Source organism: Bidens hawaiensis, unplaced genomic scaffold (genome assembly GCF_021521415.1).
Source record: "Bidens hawaiensis isolate Kalapana, Puna unplaced genomic scaffold, B.hawaiensis_p1.1 tig00009749_1, whole genome shotgun sequence".
Classification (NCBI taxonomy): Eukaryota; Viridiplantae; Streptophyta; class Magnoliopsida; order Asterales; family Asteraceae; genus Bidens; species Bidens hawaiensis.
Window position 1 is genome coordinate 67934 of NW_027491729.1, and position 17944 is coordinate 85877.

A 17944-nucleotide genomic window follows, 5' to 3' on the forward strand; every position below is an offset into this window, starting at 1 on the left:
TCATCAACTTCTCTAACTGGCTGCAGTTGTAAAATGAATTTAACATAAAAATAAAAAAAAATTGGCCATGAAATATGTATATATCTAACAAGAAAGTAAGTTTTATATGAAGATTATAACGTTACCATGATAAAGTTTTCGGCATAAGCCATGTCAAAAAGCTGATTATACTTCTTGTAGAGGAATCTTTTTGAAGTAATGTGTAAAAGCATTAGCGATTCCCTTAAAAACCACAAAACCAAGATTCCTGGAAGTAATGCAATTATAAACTTTAATAAGTAATAGCTTTACTTCCTTTGAAGTAAGTCAACTTCAGCTCCTGAATTTGTGATCATTTCAAAAAGGTATGGATCAAGAGGCATATCAACCTATAGAAAACAACCCGAATCAGTCAAAGTCAAAGGAAAAAGTTGCAGAGTTTTTAATATATTAAAAGTATGAAACTTACAACATATTCTAGAGGGAACCCTTCATTCATTGTTACATATAATGTTTTCAGGTCCTCAGTGAACACAACAGCAGCCACCTGTCAAAGCTCTATATTGAGAAAAATGAGGTGTTCAGAAAGAGAAATCTAAGAAAAAGTCACATGTCTGACCTCAGAATGTTCAAGTTTTTCAAGAAAATAAGTGTAAGGCAGTTTAGGGCGGTAACGCCACCATCTTTTTGATATCCAAAGTGCTCTAACGCCTTGTGTGCCTTTGGCTTTCGCCTTTGCATCTTCTTCACGAAAACTTTTTTCAACCTCTTTCATGTCAAATTCAATTGCATATTTAGCACGTGATGAATCTAACTGTTCGGCTAATTGCTCCCTTCTCAGAATATCTTTCCATATTTGCAGGCTTTCTTGCCATGTTCCTTTAGTTTCTTGATTATTATCTAGCAACAGAAAACCATCAGATATTTTTACTAAACATTAGTAAACTTGTAAACAAACCAAACGCTCAATGAACAGTTCGTGAACCATTCGTTTATGTTCGTTTATTTACGTACGAACATGAACACAAAGTTTTGTTCATTTAGTTAAACGAACGAACATGATTACTTGTCCCGTTCGCTCATTTATGTTCATGAACGTTCGTTTACGTTTTTTCATTTAAATTATTTTATGTTCGTTGGTTTACGAATTTTTTAGGTCGTTAACATATTCATTTAAATTTTTAGGCCCATTAAAGTTTACTCTAGTCTAAATAACTTTTTAGACCACAAACATTGTTGTTCACATTTTGTAACATCCTAAAAATTTTAATGATGAATAAAGGAAGTTATGTTTAGTGATTTCGCGTAATTAATTAATATCGGGTAGGGAGCGGGTCTTGGACTTAGATTAATTGAGAGGGGTTAAATGAGAATGGGATTTCAGGGATATAAATACCCCTAAAATCCCAAAATATCTTCATTTTTCACCAAACTCCCTAACACTCCAAAAACACACACATACCACACTAACTTCGCCGCCGGACCGAAGGCAGATCCGGGCAGATCCGGCAGACCCGAGTGAGAGAGAGAGCGATTAGTGGTGATAAGCAAGTAAACGAGATCCAAACAAGCCCAAAAAGGTATGATTCTTGATCTTTGAAGTTAAAGATCCAAGCTTTTTAGTGTATAAACGACCAAAAATGGTCGGGTAGCGTAGTGGGTGATATTGAACCATAGCAAGGGTGTTAAAATCGCTTGAAATGCCGATCAGAAACTAAAACAGCGGCTGCCTGGGCAACTTCGCCTTCATCTGGGCAACTTCGCCTTCAAAGTGACGAACTTCGCCTGCAAGCTAAGTTCGCCTGATGAACTTCGCCTGCAAGCTAAGTTCGCCTGATGGCAACTTCGCTGTAAAGTTAAGTTCGCCTAACTGGTAACTTCGCCTGAGGCCAAGTTCGCCTGATGACAACTTCGCCTGAAGCCAAGTTCGCCTGATGGCAACTTCGCTGTAAAGTTAAGTTCGCCTAACTGGTAACTTCGCCTGAGGCCAAGTTCGCCTGATGACAACTTCGCCTGAAGCCAAGTTCGCCTGATGGCAACTTCGCTGTAAAGCTAAGTTCGCCTAGCTGGTAACTTCGCCTAAAGCTAAGTTCGCCTAAGGTTAACTTCGCCTAAAGTCAAGTTCGATTAGAAAATAAATTAAAAATCTAATGAAAAATGTGTTAAGACAGTTAATGGAAATAAAATTTTTCCAAGCTGACCTGGCAGCTCGACCCCAGCCAGGGGCTCTGCCCCTTGGACCCTGCTAGGGGCTGCCGCCCCTAGACCCCGCTGCCAGGGGCGCTGCCCCCGGACCCCCGTTCGTTGTGGGTAGTAATTAAGACTAGAAAGATGTTATAAGTAGTGATAGTTAAATTGATATGTATACTTGTTATACAGTCAGCCGTGCACAACTGAAGAAAGGGATTACGATCAACGGAGAACGTAACCGTGTTCAGGTGAGTTTCTAGCCCCATTTATGTGTTACGTTTTCGGGGCTGTGTGCATACTCAATATGTTTGTTAATACACTTATCCTAAGAGATAAATGTATGCCTTATGTGGATAATGTGAAATGTATGAATGATTTCTTGGTAGTACGTGAACGATCTTCGGATATTGCACGTACTGTCAGGTTGTAACGCTATGTATAAGGTAAGTATGTTATGTATGTTTATGTGTATGAACATGATAGAGATAATAGAAGAAAGAAATGATAATGTATGGTTACGAAAAGGGTACCGAGCCCTACTAATACTCGAGGTATGATGTATGGTTGTATGGTAACGAAGAGGGAATCGAACCCTTCTAATATTCGAAAACTAGGGACCAGACCCTTATAATATCTGTGACGATAGGGACCAGACCCTTATAATATCTGTGATGTTAGGGAATCGAACCCTTCTAATATTCGAAAACTAGGGACCAGACCCTTATAATATCTGTGACGATAGGGACCAGACCCTTATAATATCTGTGATGTTAGGGAATCGAACCCTTCTAATATTCGAAAACTAGGGACCAGACCCTTATAATATCTGTGATGATAGGGACCAGACCCTTATAATATCTGTGATGTTAGGGAATCGAACCCTTCTAATATTCGAAAACTAGGGACCAAACCCTTATAATATCTGTGAGGTTATAGGGCGAAAGGCTCTTTAAAAAGTATGATTATGTATGTAAGGAAAGAATGAAGGTAAAAATGAACGTATGATTATGAATGTAAAGAAAGTATGAAAGTAAAAATGAAAGTAAAAGCACTTAGGTGTATATGAAAGAAAGTTAAGAGATTAAGTATGAAGCGTAAGAATGTATTGTATGATTATGTGATTAACTAGAACTCACTCAGCGTAGCTGACTTTTAGTATGCACGCAGGTGAGTAGGATGAGGCAGCTCGCTTGAGGAGACACATGGCACTGAACAAGAATCTGGCATCTGAAGACTTATGATGTTTTAATTTAATGCTTTAATGTTGAAAGACAAAGGATGTTTTGAGACAAGTTATGAATTATGTAAAGTTTTATGAAAGTTTTATATTCCGCGTAAATGTTTTAATTAACTCTGATATTTAGAACTGTGTTTATGAGTAAATCCAACACGAAAGTAGGGCTACTGGTAACGGGGCCTTACACATTTACTTTTAATAGGTTTTAGTTCAGTTATGTTGTTCATCTATGTTCAGTTATGTTTGTTTGTTTAAGTTCCTGAACCGTTCGTTTATACTTTATGATGTTAACAAACAAACATAGACCCGAATACGTTCATTTTCTTAACAAACAAACACACACAAGAAAACCCTGTTCATTTATTTGTTCGTGTTCAAACGCTTGTTCGGTTAAAGCTAAACGAATGAAGGAACATGAACATGCTCCGTTTGTGTTCATTCGATTCATTTAAAGGCCTAAACATTAGATACAAAAATGGCATTTCTAAAACTAACCTGAAAGCCCTAATTCTTCCTGAAGTTTATTCTTATCCTGTGTCTTCAATTTCACAACCTGAAAGCTCATGTTTTCATTTTCATCCTCACCTTTAAAGCTACAAATTACACAAAACTATAAATTTATGTACGTGTGACTTTTTTCTAACCAAATTGGATGAAGATTGAAGTTAAGTTAAATCGTGTTACTTGATAGGAACTTAAATCGCCGGATGCACACAGCCCTTGTAATCGACCATTTACTCATGTTACAACTTTATGTATCAAGTAAGAATGAAAAGTACCTGGGTCATGGGTAATATACTGAAACCCCATATATAAAATGGCTTTCATCCTTGGTTCAAATAGATATACAGAGAAACTGATACGAAGATGAAGAAATCGTAGTTATAAAGAACATGTTAATGTGACGGAAGAGTGAAGGAGCAGAAGCAAGCAAAATCGTAAAGTAGGGTTTCAAAAATCAAAGATATGTTGTTAAAGAAGAAGGAGAGGATGGAAGAATCATACCTAGCAGATCGATGGAGGAAACCCTGGAATGAGACTGAGAAATGGAACCCTAGAAATCCAATTCTCCGCTTTTTTTTTAGAGAAACGAAATCAGAGAAATGGAAATGGTTTATTTCCATTTCTCACCTCTTTCTTTCATAAACAAACAAGAGAATTCTTTCCAATTCCATTTCTCACCCCTCAATTCCCTCTACCAAACACCCCCTAAGTTCTTCATGAAATCTCTTGGTTGTTCCCCGTATCAAAACTCCATTACTCTCTCTTGTTACAGGCCTTTTAATCGTGATAGGTTATTGGACAAGCAGCCATAACCTTTAATCTAGTTAAATATGAGAAACCAACCTTCAATCCTTGCAAATCCCAATTCTTTGATCTCTCACAACCCCTGTGTTTGTTCCAGCCGTTAATCATGCCTCAAAGACCCCTCAAAGCACCTCAAATACTGCTGTGATTCTTGGGCAGGAACAATCCAAGAGTTTCGGGTTCAATCTCGTCGCACACACACATCAAACTTGTAAGTCATATTACCTACATGCATTATAATATGTAAATGATAACATTTTAAATTATTCTTTTTAATAAACATGGGTTGTTGTTAATTTTTGAATTTCACCAAGTATATTGTGAAATATATTCTTTCAATGTATAGTAGTATAATATGTAAATATTAATTTGTATAAAAGTGTATAAATATAATATAAATAGAGGTTAAAGAAAACTGAATAAATAATATAAATGGAGTGTAAATGGAAAGTGAATAATTATTGATTTATGGCATATGGGTTGAGTTATTCTACAAAGGCCAACAAAAATGAGAAGTGTGAGAAGTCATAACTAATTGACATGTGTCAAGTATGGACCAAAGGAAAAAAGAGTATAAAAGCAATAGTACACATTTTCTCTTTCCACTTGCAAGTCACATGTTAATTCTCTCATCATTTTTAAACGTCTATAACCTTTTCATATGATATTTAAAAAAAAATAAAATTCACCATAATAACAAGCGTTTTTTATCTTTATTACGAGTATGATTTTGTTATATAAAAATAAAATAAAAAATTATGTCATTGTGTCTTTTTGCGTACCATTATGTCTTTTTTTGTCATTGTGTTTTTTTCGTCATTGTGTTTTTCAACTAATCATTGTGTTTTTTTAAAATACTAATAACACCGTTGTGTAATAATATGTAAATATAATTAAAAATACCAACAAATTATCTAATACATAAAACACAATGATGAATACATATAACACAATAACCTAAAATGTAAAACACAAATAATGAATACATATAATAAAATGGCCTCAAACGTAAGACACAATGGTAAATACATATAACACAATGACCTGCAACGTAAAACACGGAATTTACATATTACACAATGACTTAAACGTAATACACAGTGAACATAATACTATTTGTCTCAACTTTAGTGAATGTTGAGCACAATGACTAAAACACAATGATAAATAGAAAGACAAATGTTGAGCACAAAGATACAATGACGAACAAAAAGACACACTGAAATAATCATTGTTTTAATTTGTATCTTTAATGTGAGTATCAATTTAAAAACACAATGACCAAAATTTATAACACAATACATAGAAAAACTTAATTAAAAAACACAATGGACAACCAAATAATACAATATAAAAAAACCCACTAACTTTTTATTTTTATATAACAATATGATATTCATATTAAAGATAAAAAAACGTTTATTATTATGGTAAAAAAAATTTCTAAAAAAAATCCGTATGAAAAAGTTATAGACGTTTTAATACGATGGAGGAATTGACATGTGTCTTGCATTTGGCAAGAGAAAGTCATCATAAGTGGGTTATTACCTTCATGCCCTTTTCATCAATTTTTATTCTTAAATGCATGAAAAACCTCCATTTACAAATAATGTAATATAGTGGCTTGAGAGAATTTAGGGAGCAACGGAGAGCTTTTAAAGCATGAGAAGCCATCTTATACAAATAATGCAATTTTGTGGCTTGAGAGAATGTATGAAGCAAACAGAGAGCTTTAAAAAGTTTCGTTTATATATATTTAAGATATATATATATATATATATATTGGGGATGGTTCAGGAGAGAAGTCACTTTACTGTGAGAAATGTGAGAAATAGATCTGAACCATTGATTATGTTTAATCAATGGTCTATGTTAATTATGGCAATTTTGTAACAACCCAGCTATCGTCGCACCATAATATTGTCTGCTTTAGCCGGGACGTGCCACCATAGCCTCACGGATTTGCTTTTCGTTACCCAGGTGGAGCCTTCCCAGGAGGTCACCCATCCTCATACTACTCTCACCTGAGCACGCTTAACTGTGGAATTCTCCTCTCATCCACTACTATTAAGCGCCCAAAACGCGTTATGATGGGGAAGGTATCCACCTCCTTATAAAGAAGGCTTAGTTCTCCTCCCCAACCGATGTGGGATGTCACAATCCACCCCCTTTCACCACCGGTCCGGCCCTGGATCTGATACCATCTGTAACAACCCAGCTATCGCCACACCATAATATTGTCCGCTTTGTTAGGGACATGCCACCATTGCCTCACGGATTTGTTTTTGGTTGCCCATGTGGAGCCTTCCTAGGAGGTCACTCATCCTTATACTACTCTCACCTGAGCACACTTAACTGTGGAGTTCTCCTTTCATCCACTACCATTAAGAGCCCTAAACGCGTTATGATGGGGAATGTATCCACCTCCTTATAAAGAAGGCTTAGTTCTCCTCCTAACCGATGTGGGATGTTACAAATTTTTTTAATTAACTGTAAATAAATATGCAGGAGTTTAGAGAAAAATGGTATATTAGTCTTTATGTCTAGATAATTAATGGTAAAAAAGCGTATGCGTTTAATATCTTCATTCAATTTTCCTCCTAAGGATCCTCCATAGATTACACTCCCTATATACTTCCATTAACAAAATCCTCCATGCTCTTCCCCTTCAAGGGTTCGATTTCCAAAAACCATATTTTCTCAACCACTCATTCATATATCACATCCAATTTTTGGTTTCATAAATCTCGTATACAGTGATACAATTCGAGAATCTCACAAGGGACTAAGGTTAGCTTTCAGATAATCATTGGTGCAATTGTTTTTTCATAATTAAAAACATCATTGTTTGGGTTTCAAAATACCAACATGAATACTTTGAATACCATCTTTGTTGTTTCATCTACTAATTTAGTGAAAACTAGGGTTTTTTCATTAAAAAACATTTTGGGGGGTTTCTTTGACTTCGATTTTGTATGAATTAGGGACTTTTTTATTTCGATTTTATTATAAATTGTGGGATTCTTTGATTTTGATTTTGTCCAAATCGAGGGATCTTGTTCATTAATCAGTTTGTTGAAGATCTTGTTCACTATTATTAAATATTTGCATTGTTGCCATAAACCAAGGTGACTGGATTGTTAAGTTGAATGTGTAGGTAATCAATGGTTGTGAAAGTTTTTGACTAGTTTTATTTATATTAGTGTTGGCTGTGTAGTAATATCATGATATGTTTGTTTATAGTCATGTTGTATGTTGAAATAAAATATGATGTGTAGGATACCAGAAATGGTAATAATAACTTAATGTTTGCATTAGTTAGCATTCACAAAAGTATTTTGAGTTGTTGTAGTTGTAGCGTAATGTATGTATCGCAAATAAAACGCTAATAGTCATGTAGTGTAGCCCTCACTTAACGTACATTTCTCAAAGAATTTTAATTTCACAACTTACCTACAATATTCAGTTGCAACACCTAATTGACATCCTACACTGCACATAACATACATTACCATATTCTTTTGGCATCATCCATTACACGTAACATACATTACCATATTCTTTTGCATGGCACCCTACACAACCTACACTGCATATAACATACATTGTCATCTTCTTTTGGCATCCTACACTGCAGATAACATACATTACCATATTCTTTTGACATCCTACATAGTCTACACTTCAGATAATACAATAAAATACATATCCTACACATCCTATAAAGAATATGGTAATGTATGTTATGTACAGTGTAGGATGTCAAAAGAATAGGTAATGCATGTTATGTGTGGTGTATGATGTGTAGTATGTTAGAAAAAGATGTGTGTTGTGTGTAGTGTAGGTTTCTTAGGATATGTATGTTATCGTAGGTTGTTTAGGATGTGCAGGTATTGTAGGTTTTGCGGTGTAGGCTGTCTAGGATGTTTATGTTTTGTAGGTTCGGCGGTGTAGGTTGTGTATGTTATATGTATAATTTTTTTTAACGTTGTTATTTTCTTTTATACAGCAAAAAAAAATATGTGGGTTTTGAGAGAGTCGCACATAAATTAATGGATGGTATTGTTGGATACAAAATTAGTTGCATGATGACAAGTGATAAAAGAAGATTGAACTTAAGGCCTTAAGATATAAGGTTCTTCCGGGAATGAACTGCTCATTGAATTCGTATAATATAACCAGATGATGAAATTAATCATCGCAATATACATGTGTAGTCAAACGACTGTGTATGCATCAAACGTGTTTTTTGATCAATTGTGATAAATCAAAGATCTGTGAAATATATATGATTGCATTGATTAGTATATATGATTAACGATCACAAATATTCTTTATGATCAATTGTGATGAAATAAGACACCACACATCGAGATTATTATACGATGATTTAATGAGAATGTAAGGATAATCAGAATGTATGAGATACGAATCTGGGTTGTATAATTAATTAAATAAATATATAAACATATTAAATTTTCCATATACAATAATAACAATTTCCATATAAAACTCTCATAAGATTTTACCATCCTACCCCTACATTAATTAAAAATGAAAAAGAAAAGAAATTTTTTGATTGGCTGGTTGACTTCTCACACTTCTCGCAATAACTTGATTTCTCTTCTGAACTTAAACCTGTGTGTGCGTGTGTGTGTGTGTATTGGATTTTAATTTTAATTATTGTAAGGAAGTTAATAATATACTTAGGATTTGATTATGAAAGAGTTTCACAAATAAATGAGATGTTATAACCCAATTTAAAAGCTATATAGGTTTGGTGAGACCCATGACCCGCTAATTTTTTTTCTATAAAATTGTTTCTTAGTTATAAATAATATATATTTTTTAAATTAGATATTAATTTTTAGTATATCCCTATTTTATATGATTTTCATATAAAATATTTGGTGAGATTAATTTTTAATTTAGTGAGATGCTATAACCCGTTTAAGGACTATCTGGGTTTGGTGAGGCCCATACCTGTGAATTTGTTCAATGCATGAGAAGCCTTCATTTATAAATAATGCAATCTGGTGACTTGAGAGAATGTATGGAGAAACCAGAGAGCTTTTAAAGATTTCATTTATATATATTATTACTAGTTTTTATCTATTGTATTACGGGGTTGTTTTACATTATTCGTTTATAATATTTATATACTGTTTTTGGATTTTTAATTTTATTTATTATAAGGAAGTTAATAATATACTTAGAATTTTATGATTAAAGGTATTCACAAATAAATGAAATGTTATAACTCGATTTAAAAGCTATTTGGGTTTGGTGAGACCCATTTTTTTTTTACTATAAATTTGTTTCTTAATTATAAATAATATATTTGTTTTTAAAAAAATCGGATACTAATTTTTAATATATCCTTATTTTATAGAATTTTCATATCAAATATTTGGTGAGATTAATTTTTTATTTAATGAGATGTTATAATCCGTATAAGGGTTATCTGGGTTTGGTGAGACCCATGCCCGTGGGCCGTGAATTCCGGTCAAATGCATGAGAACCCCCTATTTATAAATTAAACAATCTGGTAGCTTGAAAGAATTTAGAAAGGTTTTGTTTATATATATTTAAGATATTATAGATATGTTATATGTATTTATATATGTATAACAAACATATATATAAAAATATGTCGAGTATATCAGGTAAATGGGTCAACGTTATCAGGTCGAGTAACCTAGCATTCAATAAATCTCAAACTTGTCTCAAACCTTAATGGTATGGGTAATACCACGCCCCAATTATGTCGGGTTTCGGGTATTCCCGTCGGGTCCGAATTTGACTGCCATCCATTGAATTCTTTCAATTTTTTCCTCATAAAACCAGGGTTTTAATCAAATACAAATTACTTATATCGTGAGAAGTGCACAAATAACTAGTATACTTATTATTACACTATACTTTTGAACTAGAGTAATTATGATTACACTATATTATATTTTATAACATAATTATTCTAGTTTAAAACTGTAATTACTCAAGTTATTTGTATGTTTAGTATGTTAATTTTATTTATACCGAATCTCACCCTCACAAAACCAATTAAAAAAGACAACTTATTTCCGATCCAATTCAACCAACTTATTCACAACTTTTGCCAACTAAAACCAAACCTCAAATCCTCAATCATAACCATTTTCTCCAACCTTTCAACAAAATCATACGCAACACCCGACCAACTCTCCCCATTCAGGGGTGGAGGTACATATAAGCGATTGGGTTCAACCAACATCAATTTGTTTTTATTTTTTTTATTATTTTGTGTTTTATAGTAGGAGATATCTGGTTGAACCCAATCTTTTTAAAAGTTTGAACCGGTTAGCACTATCAAAATAGATGAATTGTTCAATGGTTAGGCATTATTAGTTTTAGTTAGGAAGAGGTTGTGGGTAATCTTTGAATCTTGTTTGAATGCTTTTTTTTTTCTTCTTCTACACTTTTAAGTCTAGGTGTGTGGAGGTAAGTGTAATGAAGGGTTGGTTGAAGAGTTGTTCATGGAGATTGGAAGTGAAAGATGATGTGATGACATTATAAGGTGTATGTGGATTTTATTATCTACCGGATGTTTGATGGGTTTGTTAGATTTAGATACAGTCATGGTTGTGGAGTTGCACACGAAAGTGAGGCACGGTTAACCCGATATGTCCCATATTTGGGTGGTGGAGTGCTCTCGGGGTAGAATAATTTGAGGTGGGTTCGCACTTGAGTAAAACTTTTCCGATCGGCATGGCACCCCATCCTCTTTGGCCGATTGAAAATCCATCCCTATGGTGTATTCAAGTAGAATACTCCATCTGTCCTTATTGATGCTTAACCATAGTCTCAGGGTAGATTTTTTTGTTAGCCAGTCGAGAGGCCCTAATCATGACCATTCAAGTTACGGATAACGTTAATGTTGGGTACCCAAGTTTTTTAAATGATATAAATAAAAAAAAATAAAAACATTTGTGATTCTTAGTTTTTAGAAGGAAATTAAAAACAAAAAAAAAAAGAAAACAAAAGGATTATTTTAACAATCTCACTTCTTAAGACTTTTCTTTTAAAAGTGAAGGATTTTAAAAGAAATTAATTTTCATTGATAATTTCTTTTAATTTGCTTTAAATGTATTGACTTTTTTTCAATATTGAAATAGATGTTAAATTATATTTTCTTATTTCTCTCACTTTTGTTTTTCTTCTTTTGATCTTTTGTTTGTTAAACTTGAAAACAAAGCATATGTACAGCAACCTTATCAAAGAACTTCATAAGAAAAGATGGTGTAGTAAATAAAGTCTCCAAAAAGAACTCACCAAAAGATGATGATTGGTCGAATCCCCCCCCCCCTCCAACCCAAACCACCACACCCACCCACCCATCAGTGACTTCAACAAAACGTCCAAGCCAAAAAATTAATATCTCAAATCGACTTAAGGAGTAGTGTATACCGACATTTGGGGCGTTTTATGTCATCCATGGCATCCGGCCGTCTACTACATTTGGTCTTAGAATATTACTTTCAACAATCAATACCATTTGATATGGTCTAAATAGAAGTTTAACCATCACACTATCACGTAGAAATTAAAACCTTATTATAATAGCCATAAATAAAAATAAAATAAATGTTCAAATTAGAGACATTAAAACCTCATTATAATACATATGTTGCGAAAGCCAGTTTATTTATATTTTCTTATGAAAGGGATTTTAATGTTAATCATGTTTAAATCATAAGTATCATGATTTTCTTTACATTAAACGACTATTTTTTATTTTTTAAAGATATTGCTTCATAGAATAGTGAATGTGGTTATGAAAATATAATGTAAACTTTGATATTCAGATAGATCATATGAATAGTTACATACATGGGGAAAGTTAACATACAAATAAAATTAACGTGCTAATTGTGAGATCCAAGTAGAATTTTATATATATACTCTACTTAAATATATAAATACTCTACTTGATTCTTACTATTAGAATGCTAATTTCATTTGATTTAGATCCAAACATGTATAAACAATCGTTAGGTTTTGTTTCTACTGATAATAATATTTAAAAAGTAAAAAATTAAACATCACAAGTACAAAATTTCAAATGAAGATTGGTCAACATATATTGGAGAATGGGTCAGCCTTCACAATTATTTTCCTTTATGCCACGGCTTCATAACGAAAATAGCATTTGAGGCCTCAATACATCCACAAAATATTGTGATCTACAAAATGGTCCCTATGTGGCCCGTGTGCGTATATTCAACGTTAAAAACATCACCTATCATCTACAAGGAATATCATGTCACATAAATACACCATAAAACTTCAAAGAAACCATTCATGAACCCACAAAATGGCAAATACAGTTGCTGAGCTCGTATTCATCCCCGCCCCTGGCCTCGGTCATATCATGTCAACTATCGAGATCGCAAAACAACTCGTGAACCGAGATCATCACCTCTCAATAACCGTCCTCGTAATAAACCCTCCAAGCTCTGATTCTGGCACGCCTATCACCACCTACATCAAATCATTAGCTAAAAACACTACGAACCGCATATCATTCATTGAACTCCCTAAAGATGAAATCCCACCGATGTACGACCCTAAAGCTCCCGTAACTTCTTATGGTGAACTCGTCAAAAGTCACTGTAAATCTGTAAGAAACATAGTAGCTGAGAAGATTAATTCGGGCCGGGTTGCTGGATTCGTCGTTGACATGTTTTGCACTTGCATGATAGATGTGGCTAACGAGTTTAACGTTCCAAGCTACGTGTTCTTCACTTCTAATGCTGGCTTTCTTGGTTTTGTACTGTTTATCCAGACACTCTACGATAATCAGAACCAAGACGTTATTGAGTTGAGCAACTCGAATACTGAGATATCGGTTCCTAGTTACAAAAAACCGATGCCAACGAAGGTCTTTCCCGCCATTGTTCAGACTAAAGAAGCACTAGACTTTATTCTTCAGGTAGCACGAAAAAGTAGAGAGGCCAAAGCAATCATGGTTAACACATTCTTAGAGTTGGAAACACACGCGATAAAGTCGTTGTCTGATAGCAATATACCACCGGTTTATCCAGTGGGACCCATACTCAACCTAGAAGGTGGTAAGCGAAAACCGTTTGATGATGAAATTATCATATGGTTGGACAACCAACCGCCTTCCTCGGTGGTGCTATTGTGTTTTGGGAGTATGGGTAGTTTTGATGAGGTCCAAGTGAAGGAGATCGCACGTGGTTTAGAGCAGAGTGGCCATCGATTTGTGTGGTCTCTGCGTGGCCTTCCGTTAGACCCAACATCAAATGTCCCGAGTGAGTATGAGGATCCGAGTGTGGTCCTTCCGGAAGGATTTCTGGAACGGACCGGTGGGTTAGGGAAAGTGATCGGGTGGGCTCCCCAAGTGGCCGTGCTAGCTCATGAAGCAATCGGGGGGTTTGTGACTCACTGTGGGTGGAACTCACTGTTGGAAAGTTTGTGGTTCGGTGTACCATCTGCAACATGGCCGTTGTATGCTGAGCAGCAAGTGAATGCATTTGAAATGGTGGTGGAGCTGGGATTGGCGGTGGAGATAAAGCTGGATTATAAGATGGATTTGTTTAATCCTCATGCGGCTAGGATTGTTGTCATGGCAGTAGAGATAGAGCGTGGAATAAGACAAGTGATGGAGGATAACGAGGTAAGAACAAAAGTGAAAGTAATGAGTGCGAAGAGTAGATCAGCGGTGGTGGAGGGCGGATCTTCGAATGCTTCTGTTGGTCGTTTTATTCAAGATTTTATAAGAAACGTCACTTGAATTTTATAAAGTGTGTTTGGTTTTATAATGATCACATAATTATTGTAAGTTAGTTAAATTTGTAAACATGTATTCTATTAAACGTTCTACACATCTTATGTAATATACAAATAATGGTTGGGGTCTTTCTTTTTCATTTCAAAATAAGATATGTATTTGTGTGGATGTTGAAGAAATCCAATTTCAGAAGCAAACGAGTCAACAGATCACTTAGTAAACTGCCAAACTGTCTTTAGATGAATATGTTCAAATAATAATAAATTATTTGGCTACTAGTTGCGGTGGGATTTTAAATGTCAAGTTAAATGTCATGTTACTGCCATGTAGGCAGTGACACTTTAACTAACAAACCCCCCCCCCCCCCCTATAACAATGCGATGTGGTCTAAAGTCATATTGTTATCACGTTAAAGCCCCACCATTTTCTTTTAAAGCCCCGTTACCATTTTTTTGTTTACTGTTCGTACCTTAACACCCTGGCGCGGTGTTACAGATCCGTTACCATGTCACATCACTTTTGCCCGCACATGTTGAAGCCCCTCAACAAGTAGCCTTAACGTTTGCTTTCAAAGTTCACACAACTTTACCAATTAAAGACTCGGGTTACCAATACAAAGATGTGAGTTTTACGGTTCATTTCCAAATCTTCTATTATAATATATAACCTCATTTTCTTCTTTCATTGGGTCACAATGTATGCTGCAACCACAACAAACGCATTAAAGGGTCCGGGAGCCGTAGTTTCGCCTTTCGAGGACACCCATACGCTGAAGAAACACTAAGTGACCCCTGGCAGATTATGGGTAATCTGGGGGCTAAGTAATGTTTCCCACGAAGGTTAGGTCCAGCAGAGTAAGTTGTACTTCAAGGAACCTGCAAAACAGACACCGTAAGCTCGTCACTGAGAAGGGGGGGGTTCCTCCTTGTGACCACCCTCCGGCGTGAGAATCAGTCTATATTGCTCTTTAAATATAAAAGTATATGAATACTATTAGAGCAATTATCAAGTAAGTTATACGAGATAGTAGATGATGAAATGATAATACCATTTGCTGTCTTTTATAGCCGAAGGTGGGTTTCCAAGGGGTTTAGCCGGCCAACACGCTACCAACTGTAACCTATGCACGTGCCCTACCTGTGAGTGGTGGATAGGTAGCGGCTGACACAGAGCAGGCGTGCCGTGCACTCTTCGTCTTCTACCCACTGCAGGCTAGGCACGTGGTCTGGCAGGAGTTGGTGGGCAGGCGGCGGCTATTGGTCACAGTGCTGTGGCGTGCTGTCTGCCACGCTGCTGTCAGTGAGCTGTCGCATTCTTGGTCAGATCTTTTGTCTTTACCTCGTCAGGTATCACGCAAAAGATCCTCCATCATACAGACTGGCCCATTTTGGCGGGAGTTTTCCCCCTCCCGCCTCTGCTCATTCTTTCAGGTGACACTGAATATTTGTAAGTGTTAAGCCTTATGCGTGTAGCTATGCTGTGCGGGTAGCCTTCCCTGATGGCTTGTATCCGCAACTGCGGGAACAGGCGGGTTACTTTACCATTGGGAGGCTTTTCCCTGCGTATGCAGCTTGCATACTGCGCGTAGGCTTCTCTGAGCATGGTGGGTCCTGCGGGAGTAGATGGTCTTTGCGCAGACATCCCTGTTCAAGGTGAGTCATGCGGGACCAACTGAGCCCTGCTGGGACCTACCTCTTCAAGTCCCCCCAGTCCAATGTTCTTTTCACGAATGTCTAATAAAGTGAGGTGAACTTTTGGACTTATAAGCAAAGGGTTTTGAAAAGGGGTTTTTGTAAGGTTTTCCATGGGGGTTCTTCCCGCGGAAGTCCTTGTCACTTGCAGAAATTCCCGAGTTTCCTGCTTGGTCTTTGGGTATGATGCGGGTAGGTCTGTAACCTCCTCGCAAGTCAGGAGCATTGAGTCTTAGTTGTGCGGATTCTCCCTGTGGTTCTGGTAGTTTTTTGAACATAGTGATCAATTATGTTTAAACCACCAATTCCATCTTGGAGCCTCAAACAACGTAGTACTCGATGTTCCCGCTATGCGGGGATATTATTTCCGTTTTCACAAGCATTGCCCAGAAGATCCTGGTTTCAATTCTCAGCGGGTGCTAGGTATGTGAAGGGTTTTGCCTTTACACTGTACCTGCATCCGTCTTATGGTTACTTTACTTCCAAGGTATTCCTGGCGTCCATTCCCTGCGGGTGCTAGGTATGTGAAGGGTTTTGCCTTTACACTGTACCCGCACCCGTCTTATGGTTACTTGGTTGCCAAATATTTTGGCTTCAATTCCCTGCGGGTGTTAGGTATGTGAAGGGTTTTGCCTTTACACTGTACCCACACCCGGCTTATGGTTACTTGTTTGCCAAGGTAAGGGGTATTTTCCCGCTTACTTTTTTGAACCTTAGTCTTCAAAAAATTTTTTAAATTTTGAAATTTGAAGAGTTGGTGGATGGATAACAACCCAATACCTCAAACGTCGTGCGACGGTTTCTTCTGACTGTGTCAGGACGTGCCAGAAGTTATGGCGACATGACATTATGTGGTCATTCCAGTTGCTTTTTCAGGCGCGTGGGCACGGGATTCCGGGCGCGTAGCCGCGAAATCTCTGGCACACGTCCTTTTGACAGCTGTTGCCAGCTTGCCTTTGCCACGTGTCATAGTTTCATTGCACCTTTGACTTCTCTCTCTTCCGTATTAATTTCATCGCATTAATTGCGATTACTATATAAAGGGGGAGAGGGTTATTTGCAATTCACACTTTCCACTTTCATCTCTTCTTCTCCAGTAATTTCCGGCGAATTTCTCTTTTCAGTAAAGCATTACTCTGAAATCTCTTCTTTCTTCCACCATGCCTTCTCATGATGCTGATGACCAGAAGACTGCTGGCGAATGCCAGTGCTCTCTTCCTGTCGATCTGTACCAGTATATTGTCAGGAAGTTCATGCTCGAGTCTCTCGAGCCTGAGTTTCCTGAACCCCACCATACTGTGTACGATGCCCCTAGTGGCAAGATCGGGGTTTATGCTGCATTCTTTGTCTACGGAAACCTTAGGTTTCCGTTGACAAAGTTTGTGTACCGTGTTCTGGAGAGGCACGGTGTGCACCTGACAGAGGTGCACCCCATGGCCATTGCCAAGGTCCGGCACTTTGAGTGGGTGTGCCGGATACTGGGCCTTGAGCCCCTCGTTGACCGTCTGATGACCTTCTACACTTGGAGGTGCATCCAGGGGTGGTACACTCTTACAACCCGTATCAAGGGTTTAAAGATTTGTACCACCGAGCGGAGTCTTCGCTCGTGGAGAAGAGAGTTCTTCTTCATATCCGCTCGCGCCATCCCCATCGCCATGAAGTTCAAGAATGGCCAGGCGCTTCCGAACCTTCCCGCCCTCAACTACGAGGAGGCGGAATGGTTCTCGAAGATATCCCGGGTCCAGT

At 36.7% G+C, this 17944-nt stretch overlaps 1 protein-coding gene and 1 pseudogene across 1 annotated transcript; one reads left to right on the top strand and one right to left on the bottom strand.

The window, feature by feature from the left end:
• Nucleotides 1-287: 287 nt before the first annotated feature.
• LOC143533482 (ATP-dependent zinc metalloprotease FTSH 12, chloroplastic-like) lies at nucleotides 288-3971 on the bottom strand. The gene is made up of 4 exons (XM_077028252.1): nucleotides 3902-3971; nucleotides 599-879; nucleotides 449-526; nucleotides 288-368 (listed from the first exon to the last, which is right to left on the bottom strand). Exons 1-4 carry the CDS (start codon nucleotides 3969-3971, stop codon nucleotides 288-290), a joined length of 510 nt encoding a protein of 169 aa, XP_076884367.1.
• An 8844-nt stretch (nucleotides 3972-12815) lies between these two features.
• LOC143533479 (anthocyanidin 3-O-glucosyltransferase 2 pseudogene) lies at nucleotides 12816-14737 on the top strand (annotated as a pseudogene).
• Nucleotides 14738-17944: the final 3207 nt, after the last annotated feature.